Genomic DNA, 11,058 nt, shown 5'->3' with positions numbered 1-11,058 from the left:
ACAATTGATAGCTTCTTACTCTCGATCTCGTCTCACTACCAGAGTCTAGATGAGCATTAACATTAGATCCGGAAAATGCGCTGTACTACCATAGCACCTAACGGCATAAAAGCCCAAATAACCCATGCCCTCAATAAAAAAACCAAAAAACTCCGATCGTTATCAAAATTTTTTTTCATCTTCTCCATATAGTTCTCCATACGAAGACTCTCCAGTACGTTTAAAATGATTGATTGACAAGTTTTTTTTTCCCAAAAAATGYTTTTTTTACGCTGTCACACTAGGGGGACACACTTTAAGTTGTTGTCGTCCTCCACTACTGTTAAACTTTTATATCACTCGCTCTATCATTAGAGGAAATACGCAATCTCTTACGCAGAATATTGTACCACATTATTCCATGAAAGAATACAGACTAAACCACAGCATTTTTGAGGATTACGCTAAACTTCAGAAAGTCAGTATCCAAAAACTGTAGGATGTTGCATTTAGTAGTATGTATTTCTTCAAAATCATACACAACCGCGTTCATTACAAAAGCACAGAGCCGCAACAAGATCATCAAGTCAGTGAACGGCAACATCTGGGCCAAACAAAGAAACATTGGTAGTCAATTACGACGAAATTGGCAAACCGGTCCTAAATTATCCATTTTCATATGAGCACATGGATGTGACAGGACTCTGATGATACAGTTATGTCAGAACACCGCACTCTGGACTGTTGATGTGAACACCTTTATACCACCAAATGCTTTCGGTTAAGGAACATAATGCGCTTCTCTCCTGGATGAAATCATCTACTTGTAGCATAACCGCCTTCTAGGAACATCAATAATCAATGGTATCCACGACAGTCGGAACGGACTCGAACTTTTGTCTGGCCAAAGATTACAAGATTAGCACCACTCCTCGAAACTACTTGCAGTACTTTTTCTGGCGCTACAACAACCTCATCAAGTTGTCAATTCCATAGTAAGGCGATGAACTACAGCAATGTACCGACGCCATTTCGAAAGCGACAGTCTTCAGACGTGTACCGAACGCCATTCATAATTGAGCTATTAACACCTTCATTGACTCCCTCCCATTATAGAGCTTAGTATGTGTTGCCGCATTTCTTCGCCAGGACTTCCCACTAAACATACACAAATCAAAACAGATACACAAAAGAAAATTTCCTTAATTTTATATACATGWCACTCTTTTATTTTTGTATATATACATATATGGAAGAATAACCATATATGCTATTTTGCTGTAGGACATCATATAAAAATAATTAATTAATATAAATTAGTACTCATTAGAATTGATATTTATAAATACAACGAAGCTGCAAACACAATATCTCTTTTTAGTAGCCGCACACCTTCAGAGAACTTGTTTTCTAAATCTGTGTTACCGATTGTTTTCGCTGCTTGGCACAATTGCCTTAATAATTCTTCCAGACGCCGCATACATCGAATTATTGAACCTTCAAAAATGTCTGTCATTCTACATACACTCAAAAAGGAAGCACCCTTACACCAAGCCAAAACTACGTCCATAAGAAAAGGTTTGAATTTTTCCACGTACGATTCTTCATCCATATTTAATTTACACTCCGTCGAGATTTTCGCAATGCGACGTGCCAAGTCTTGCATTGACCGAAGTGGACCTGAAAGCTCTTCAGTCGCCTTGGGAGTTTCTGAAGACTTTTCGTCGCAAACGAAACATGATAACAATGCTACTGACTGTGCCGTAGTAATATCATTAAATATGCCGTTGAATATCATTTCAGTTAAAAGAAGTTCATCTGCTGAGCTTAATTCGCAAGCAACTCGTCCTTTAAACTCTATCACATCAGCAGCTGTACAATATTCCATTCGGCGTAATACACGTTTCCGATGTTTCAGCTCGTCCATCTGCAATAAACTACGTGCCTCTTTCAATTTGGTTTTAACCGTCTTCAATTCTTCCTGCACTTTTAACTTCTCTGTATAACGTTCATAAATATTCTCCAATTCAGTAGAATTATGTAGAGGATGTGCGTACAAACGTTCCTCGAACTTATCTATGGAGTCCACAACCTGTTTGAATTCATCACTTTTTATATTCATTTCGGTAATAGGATTTAGAAGTGGTGGACCTTTTGGAAAACGCTTCTTCACTTCAGCAATCGTTTTCAGAACACTTCGGCGATTATCTGCCGGACGCAAGTCATTTGGATAATAAACACGGAGAGATGAAATTTGAGATATAAGTGTGTGTAGCACAGGAACAACTTCCATGTTGCCCTTTTGACCCGGCTTGCACGGTTTTGGCTCATCGGCCTTTGCTGAAGCCTCAGTAACATGCAACAAAACATCCACTACCACAACTGTCTCAGCTTTCAATGGATTTTTGGCATTATTTGTTTGCTTTTTAAAATTCACTACAATGCCCCAATCGAATTCGTCTTTTTCATTTTGAACCTTTATTAAACGACCTGGTTGTAAGAAAGGCACCAGATATTCTGGTTTTGTAATCCAGCGTTTGAACTGTTTGCCATAAGAATCGAGTTGTTCCCTTATATGGTGATAGGATGCAACGCTATGTTCTTCGTTGATTTTTATTTTTGCCAACTCATTTTGTTTATCTTGAACTTGTTTGTAAAGTTCAGGTATGGACGACTGATTTTGGAACTGAAAGAATGAACGTTCTAACATATATTCGGGATTGATTTCTTCTACTCGTAGCAAATTCAGCACCATATTATACGTTAAATGAAATGCAGAGTTAATGGGGTCAGCCTTTCCTTGTACAATCCCTCGACCAGTGGATGGTGACACTTTTTCGTCAATCATTAAAATAACGATACCTTTATCATCGAGACCACGTCGGCCAGCTCGTCCTGCCATTTGGATGTATTCACCGGAAGAAATCCATCTTTTAAACAAATAATAAAATCTTTAGAAATTTATATTCAGTTTTTCTTTCCTCTTACCTAAAATTTTTACCATCGAATTTTCGAGGTGCTGTAAAAAGTACTGTACGGGCAGGCATGTTCAAACCCATGGCAAAAGTTTCCGTAGCAAAAAGTGCCTTAAGCAAACCCTCACCAAACAAAATCTCAATAATTTCTTTTAGGATCGGTAAAAGTCCTCCATGATGTATACCAATGCCACGTTTTAGTAGGGGCAAAACATTTTCAACTTGTGGCAATTGGCGATCTTCTTCAGACAGTACATCCATCGCATTATTGAACACCTCATCTACAAGTTTTTTCTCTTCTGCCGTATTAAAATCTAACTTTGCCATCTGCATAGCATATACCTCACAATCTTTTTTACTAAAGGAAAATATTATTACAGGTGCGAAATTGCGTTCCATTATCATTTTAACTATTTTAAAAATATTTGACTGCCCGCTGTCAACACCTCGAATACCAGATTTACGTCCTCTCTGATCACCTTTACCTGCATCACCTGATAAAAGATTAGGAATTTTARTCATATCAAACCAACCGAAAAAAAGTAAACATACCTGCATTTTGCAAAACCGCCATTGCTGTTGTAAAATTATCTTCCTTAAACTGACCTTTCTCGTCAACTATGAGATGTATGCCATCGCCTCCAGCTGGAAATATGTAATGTTGCAGAGGAGTCGGTCGATAATCCGTATAAACTACATGACATGGTTGCTTGTGAAGATGACAAACCCATTCGGCAAATTGACGAGCATTTGGTATAGTAGCAGAAAGGAATACGTAGCGTACATTGTCAGGCAATAAAATCAACGTTTCCTCCCATACGACACCTCTTTCCTTGTCACGCATATAATGAATTTCATCGAAAACGACCCATCCTACTTCACGCATAATTTCACTTCCTCTGTATAACATATTTCGCAAAATTTCTGTAGTCATAATAAGGCAAGAAGCTGATGGGTTTATTGTCACATCTCCAGTTACCAATCCAACATCCTTAAATTCCTCATTAAATTCTCGATATTTTTGGTTGGAAAGCGCTTTAATAGGCGTTGTATAAATTACACGCTGCTTACACCCCAGAGATTTAGCAATAGCATATTCGGCTACTACAGTCTTGCCTGCGGATGTGTGTGCCGACACTAACACACTTTGTTGATTATCTATGCAAAGTATTGCTTCTTTTTGAAAAGGATCTAATACGAAAGGGTATTCTTTTGCCGGTGGTCCTGTAAGTGCTTGCAATGGTATATATTCTTGTCCGGGATATACAGCTACCTCATGTGTACACGATTCTGGACTCTCAATAACGTGCACTGCTATTCGAGAACGTAATGCATCCACACAAATATCGTCCAATATTGATTCTGTTTCTTTCATACGCTTTTGTGGAGCCTCATCATTTTCTGTCTCTTCTTTAAGAGCTACATTTCCACGCTTTTCTCTGTTTTCAGCTCTCCTACAAAGTAACCAAAAGTTTTTAGATGATCAGGTCTTAGAGTTATTGCAAATATCTAAATACCTTTCTTCTAAAGAATTTGCTGATTTGATTTTTTCTAATTCTACAACTGGATTGGCGGATACGCTTTCCTCGTTGTCTTCATTAAAACAATCAAATAAATCGTCAACATCAGCCATTATTTACAAATTTAAAATATGAATTTATTAAAGTGTGGAATAAAACAGAAAGAGCACGTTAACTTACACAATAAGAAACGTCAAAAACATTTAGGGGTTGCGATGTTGTAGAACGTAAAGATATTAGGAACAAATTTTCCATCGTTTGTACTGTTGTTTGAAGATACAGTACGAAACTTTTTCTCTAAAATCGCCGGAAATGCTCTAAGGATCAATCTGAACAAGAAACTATGACATCATAATTTATATTAACTTAACAGAGAATGTTTACAAACGTTCTCTGCTATGACTATGACTACTCAGAAATTTTATACGTATAAATATAAATTGTATGCAAGCTATATATATGTATAGTTGTCTGATTTTCTATTTTCACTGTCATTGTTAAGTAATAGAGGACAGTTCTGAAGAATTACGTACTCTTAGCTTTTTAATTGAAGGCAGGATTTTGACACACAATCAATAGAATCACCTTTTTATTAAATTTCACTCGAATATCACAAACAGAAGAAGTAAATTTTATAATCCGGTAAAAGTAAACTAAAAAGCCGATGGCTTGAAACCAGTTTTAGACTCAGTCCCTTGGTGAAATTGTTCACTATGATCCATAAAACATTTTCAGCATAGGCGAATTTTTTTTTTGGCTCCGCGCAAATTGGCCCGTTCTAATATATGTACATATATATGTAAGTACATATGTATAAAAGTGTGGGATAAGGATTCTTGGATAACACATAACAATTAAATACATTTTAATCATAAAACTTATTTATAAAAAAAACTGTAATATTAAAAACATTTAATAAAATATTTCATGTCACATATATTCTTGGAAATGACCCGTTCTAATGTACATATGTACTTATGTAAATATGTATAAAAGTGTGTGATGAGGATTCTTGGATATCACATAACGTAAAAAAACCCTGATATTAAATATTGACAAAGATTTTATAAAATATTTCATGTCATATACATATATACTTGTTGGTATAAATAGTTATAAAAATGTACTAAATATTTAGTACTAGTCAATCACTTCTGACATTTTTCTTGAATATCATTCTTCCTCGTATCAGCTGTTTGAGTTTCCTGTCAAACGAGGTTTTATTGTTTTTATTCGCTTGTTGAAGAAAACGGAAAAATTTTCATTCATTGTTATTTTTCTAATAATATACACAAATTTTCAGATAAAAAAAAGAAATGTCTTCTTCAGAAACGGGTGGAGTGAAGCCGATGTCCATTGCCGGGCGCATGGTGCGTGAACGGGAGCGTCTGATTGGAATGTCAAATGATGAACGAGCATGGCGCAAGCAATGGTTGAAAGATTTGGAATTGCAACATGGGCCTCGCATAGTTCCCGAATTAGAGAAAGAACTACAGAACCCTATCAAACGTTTCTACAGATTCCCTCTAGATAAGCTTGGAGAAGCACTAACTCCAACGCTGGTATGTACAATGATCCAAAATATATATAACATTGCTTAATGTTATGTAATAGAAAAATATGGAATTCCTGAATGAGAAGTTTTTAACACACATGTAACATTAATATATTGTAGGGTACACAACGGGCATATACAGTTCGTTTTTGGACTGGAAAATTTGCTATGGCCATTGCAGCTATTTACGCAGGTGCCTACTACTTTAAGTATAATCAAAACGTAAGTCAGTTATGAAATAAACTTTTGTATGAAATACATTATATCATAAATATTGTACATATTTTCTATTCTTTATCGCTTTTGAAACTTCCAGGACTGGACACGCAAGGGAGGTTGGCGTGTAATCACTTCACGTCCCGTCTGCAATCCAGGTGACGAGGGATATCCAAAAGTTTCGGACCGTACACAACCATCCGATTATGCAGCTCGTGGGTTCAAACAAGCTGCAATTTAAAAAAATATATGTATATAGTAAATTAAAGAAAATAAATGATTGATATAGAAAATCAAAAAAATATATTGCAGCTGTTATTAATAATAATTGAAAGCTGTCAAGTCGACAATTTCGTATATAAGTTTTATTTTATGTCTTTTACTCAGAAATTCGCTGATGATGTTATTTTTTCTTTTTTCTTTAGCATTGTCAGGTTATTTGTTTTACGCCATTTCTCCGATTTTTAAGTGATTGATGCACTTTTCGTACAAGCAATTTTTCTTCACCGAACAAATAAACCTTTCTACATCTATTAGGCTCGGATAATTTTTGTTTCTTTTAGATATTTGCATGTATATTTTTGCCTCTAAAAACATAAGTGTAATATGTTTTAAAAACTTTCGTATGTATTATTAATTAATATTTTCCAAAATATCCAAAGATGAAAATGTGTTGCTTTATAGTATAATATTTACAAATTGTATGCTTATAATGTGAAATACTTGCGAATTTGTGGGTGAGTTACAAATAAGAATAAGATGAGATCGATGAATCGAATGCAAATACGACAATAATATTTCGTTGAATAATTTATATAAATATGAAAGTGTCATAATTTTTTTTGGAGGTGTATTTTTAATGTTAATATTATGAAGTTCAMAGTTCTTTGTTTCTGTTTGAAAAAACGTTTAGATTTCCTATCTTAAATTATACGGCAGACATGAAGTTTGTAACACTCAGAGGGAAACGTCAGAGACCTTATAACATAATATATAAATGATAAGCATTCTAAGTGACCAGAAAGGACTCGGAATTTTTTTTTCTGCCTCTAAAAAACATTCTTCCATGCCCGTCTGACGGTCCATCTGTTCCCATCTCCTCAGGAATTCGCTCATTTGTCGGAACCGCCGATTGTTGTCTGATAATAGCATATAGCTGCCATGCAAACTGACCGATCGAAATTATGACTTTGTATGAAAAAGTTTTCTTAACGAAATTCAGCATCGATTATTGCTTAAGACAATGGTCAGTCTCCGAAGAAATTATTCAGATCGAACTTGGATCAACCGAATTAAACTTTTTTCGTCTTGTCTTTGATTGACATGGCTTCGAAATCTTCATTACCGAAAAAAATAGAGCTATTAAAAGATTTAAATACCATGGCCACTGACAGTTTGATTCTAGGTCTCGTCATCGTAGCACCAATTCCATTCTTACAGTTAAGGTATAATTTTTTAAAATTAAAAACACTTTCGCTCTGCTGTCAACAAGACGATTCCACATTTTGCACAATGAATGACGAAGTCCCCACCAGAATTATAGGCAACTGTACCAATCGCTAGTAGTGGTCTGATAAACTGAATAACATGGCGACCTATGCTAACTCTCGCATCAGACCACCTGCCCGTTTTAATCTCGATTGAAATACCCGCCGACCCCGTTAACTTTAACAAAACTAACTGAATCGGCTTCACATTCACCGTGAGTCGGATAAAATCCGAGTCAATTCCGGTACGTAAAATCGGCTGTCGTGGAAATTGGATCGAATGGATTAGATAACCGTTAAAACAACAATCACAACAACTTTCTCGAATTTTTTTTGGTACCATACATCAAAGGATCTAAGCTAAGGAGAATTAAACTGAGTGTCTTCTGCTCGCTTCTGTTTAATCACTACATATCGAAACTCCCACAATCACCAGAAGGAGGTTCGATAGCTTCATACACATATGAACCAAGGGCAACTTCTCTCAGCAGATTAARCTCATACCTTTCAAAAAAAGAAATTGACATACAAAGCCTACATATGTACTAAATTCAACGAGTCTCCGCGTGATACTAATCACTTCTTTGCACGCTTAATGAAGCCAACTCACTTATCACCCCTCTCCCTATGGTCCGAACCCGTCAAAACAGCTCGTTTCCTGGGACTACCGTTAAGTGATCTTGATGTCAGCGAACATATTACTCTTCCTCAAACTGGGTGTTGAAAATCGTTGCATGGGAAAACATCAACCATGATTATAACAATGTAAATACTTACAGAGGAGTTGACTTTTGTATTATTCAACCCATTGAGACTAGTTTGGTTTAGTTTTTAGGGATTTCCAACAATCCACATGACTTTAAACAGTTTATGTGTATAATAATTTTGTTCACCTAACGATTTTTTATAACAACTATTTGAGATATGTACATATTGAGTTATATATGTATATACATATGTATGTATAAGTAAATGCTTCGTCAGACCGTGCAAGCTGTAACTTGAGTAAAATTGAGACACCTTGGCGAAACTTTGCACTCATATTCCTTGGTATCATAAGAATTACAGTATAGTATGTGAGCGGAAATCGGGCTACTTCTTCTTTACTGGCATAGACACCGTTTCTTCTTTTCGCAAGGTGGCGTCAAGTCACTAGCGTCTCCACCTGGTATTTCCAACAGACCTAATGTCTTAATGTTCCTCTGTAATCGTCCATGCCTCTGCACCATATAGCAGGACAGGAATAATGAGTGACTTATAGAGTTTAGTTTTTGTTCGTCGAGAGAGGACTTTACTTCTCAATTGCTTACTCAGTCCGAAGAGTTATTATGCCTTGGATTTCGAGGCTGATATTGTTGGTGGTGTTGACACTAGTTACAAGATAGACGAAATTATATACGACTGCAAAGTTATGACAATTAACACTCTCCTAAAGAAAATTGTACCWGCTCGATTAAGCTCTGCAGCTCGAATTATTTTCTYCAACAGCAGATTGAAGAAATCGCACGATACGGAGTCGCCTTGTCTGAAACCTGGTTTGGTATCGAACGGCTCGGGGATGTCCWTCCCGATTCTGACGAAGCTTTTGGTGTTGYTCAACGTCAGTTTACACAGCCGTATTATTTTTGAGGGGATACCAAATTCAGACATCGCGGCATAAAAGCAGCTCCGTGCTGTCGAAAGCAGTTTTGAATTCGACGAAGAGGTGGTGTATATCGATTCTCCTTTTAAGGGTCTTTTAGGAAAATTTGGCGTATGGTGAATATCTGATCGGTTGTTGGATTTCTACCTCTAAAGCTACACTGATAAGGTCCCATCAGTTYGTTGACGGTGGGCATTAATTTCTCACACAATGCACTTGTTAGAACCTTATATCATATTCTACAAAGAAGTTGGTGAATCGGACTRCTAGCAAGCCACAAAACACCATTAAACTGAAGTCTATAAAGTACCATATCTAAGCACGAAATTAAGTTATAGAACTGTACTTGTAATTTGGCACAAGGGATGGCATTAGCATGGGGTACATGTGGGCCAAAAATTTTTAAAAGTGATTGTGGCCCTTAACAACTTTAATGTCTATACTCAAATTACTAAAGCTATAATAACGAAATTCGCTCATTGGCTGGAAACCCCCGCCCACTCCCCATACCACGGTTATATTAAAAACTTATCGTATTAAAAGTGCAATTACTCACTAATTGATTTACAGGAACAGGTACAGCTTATATTGCTCCTAGCCCGATTGACTTTATACCTTATAATTTAAACAATATATGAGGAATAATGTTAAAATATGTATGTTTGTGATTAAGATATCAATTTTATTGTAATATTCAATTCTTATGTAACAATTTTTATTATAAAGTTCTGCAACATCTGAAAGTATTTGCTTAATTGATTAAAATAAAGTAAAGAATGGGTTTTCCCCGGCTTCAATCCTCGCAAGTTGCGAGAGTATGAAATTTTTGATTACCCCCGATCTTAGTCCCTCCTTACTTCTATAATATAAAGTTTTGCCAACAGCTGAATATATAATATTTCCATACTTGTTTCATTATTAATTTATTTTTATGTGCACATAATGCAACTAAAATTAACTGGACGACAGAAATAAGTAATTTGATGACTTTTGAATAATAAATTTGGATAGTTTCCTTGTAACCTGCTTACCTACTTAAATTTATATTTTCCTAATCCCCATACAACGAACAAAATGACCTTTCTACCCAGGATTGTCTTTACGCGTTATTTTCATTCATTGTATAAAATATCATAATAAATTAAATTAAATTATCATATTTAGAAATACACAAATATAACAAATTCTTAAAAAAAACGTTCTGTAGTTTGAAATAAATATTTCGAATATTTTTTGAGTTATCGCCTTCTAAAGTGCTCCCCTGTTTGCCTCAAACAGATTTTTTAAATTGGATACAATTAAAACTCAACCTAGCTAGATTTGTGATCGAATGAAAACCATAATTTGGGAGACCAAAATTCATTTTATTATTGAGCAAACCAACAAAAATTTTTCAAAGTCTGCCTTTTTTATACCMATTTGTTTGACAATCGTAGTACACTGTATAAATCTTTAACATTTCATAAAACATTTTCCTCTACTGTTTCCAAAATTCACTATTATTTTATTTCATAAAATTAAACGYAATGAAAAAGTACAGACGCTTTGTCGGCAAATTCACCACTGTAGTTGATCAACGTTTTTACACAGGTTATATTARTTATCAACAAAATTTGCGCATATACTTTGCATGATCGAAAGAGGACGTTCTCCTGATTAAAAAATATTCAAAATTCAAAAATTC

The 11,058-nt window shown here is 35.4% G+C and overlaps 2 protein-coding genes across 3 annotated transcripts; one reads left to right on the top strand and one right to left on the bottom strand.

The window, feature by feature from the left end:
• Positions 1 to 1,207: 1,207 nt before the first annotated feature.
• On the bottom strand, positions 1,208 to 4,646 carry LOC108977979 (superkiller viralicidic activity 2-like 2). Its single transcript, XM_018947993.1, has 4 exons — positions 4,472 to 4,646; positions 3,507 to 4,408; positions 2,968 to 3,448; positions 1,208 to 2,909 (listed from the first exon to the last, which is right to left on the bottom strand). Exons 1-4 carry the CDS (start codon positions 4,585 to 4,587, stop codon positions 1,319 to 1,321), a joined length of 3,090 nt encoding a protein of 1,029 aa, XP_018803538.1. The 5' UTR covers positions 4,588 to 4,646; the 3' UTR covers positions 1,208 to 1,318.
• A 979-nt stretch (positions 4,647 to 5,625) lies between these two features.
• LOC108977981 lies at positions 5,626 to 6,508 on the top strand. Of its 2 annotated transcripts, XM_018948002.1 has the most exons (4): positions 5,626 to 5,691; positions 5,778 to 6,036; positions 6,150 to 6,251; positions 6,346 to 6,508. In XM_018948002.1, exons 2-4 carry the CDS (start codon positions 5,791 to 5,793, stop codon positions 6,484 to 6,486), a joined length of 489 nt encoding a protein of 162 aa, XP_018803547.1. In that variant the 5' UTR covers positions 5,626 to 5,691; positions 5,778 to 5,790; the 3' UTR covers positions 6,487 to 6,508. The 2 variants fall into 2 exon arrangements, with proteins under 2 accessions (XP_018803547.1, XP_018803546.1); XM_018948001.1 differs by lacking the exon at positions 5,626 to 5,691 and having other exon boundaries at positions 5,719 to 6,036.
• The last annotated feature ends 4,550 nt before the right edge of the window (positions 6,509 to 11,058 follow it).

Source organism: Bactrocera latifrons, unplaced genomic scaffold, assembly GCF_001853355.1.
Source record: "Bactrocera latifrons isolate USDA-ARS-PBARC rearing strain unplaced genomic scaffold, ASM185335v1 scaffold_983, whole genome shotgun sequence".
NCBI classification, from domain to species: domain Eukaryota; kingdom Metazoa; phylum Arthropoda; class Insecta; order Diptera; family Tephritidae; genus Bactrocera; species Bactrocera latifrons.
Note: the sequence above shows the minus strand (reverse complement) of the source record. Positions and strands in the feature narration are given on the sequence as shown.

What these genes read in the sequence shown, in the direction of transcription:
- LOC108977981 (XM_018948002.1), top strand. Translation starts at nt 5,791, where the DNA reads ATGTCTTCTTCAGAAACGGGTGGAGTGAAGCCGATGTCCATTGCCGGG. An exon ending in AAGCACTAACTCCAACGCTG is followed by an intron (nt 6,037 to 6,149) that starts GTATGTACAATG and finishes AATATATTGTAG; the next exon opens with GGTACACAACGGGCATATAC. An exon ending in ACTTTAAGTATAATCAAAAC is followed by an intron (nt 6,252 to 6,345) that starts GTAAGTCAGTTA and finishes TGAAACTTCCAG; the next exon opens with GACTGGACACGCAAGGGAGG.
- LOC108977979 (XM_018947993.1), bottom strand. Translation starts at nt 4,587, where the DNA reads ATGGCTGATGTTGACGATTTATTTGATTGTTTTAATGAAGACAACGAG. An exon ending in GCAAATTCTTTAGAAGAAAG is followed by an intron (nt 4,409 to 4,471) that starts GTATTTAGATAT and finishes GTTACTTTGTAG; the next exon opens with GAGAGCTGAAAACAGAGAAA. An exon ending in TTCGATGGTAAAAATTTTAG is followed by an intron (nt 2,910 to 2,967) that starts GTAAGAGGAAAG and finishes TTTGTTTAAAAG; the next exon opens with ATGGATTTCTTCCGGTGAAT.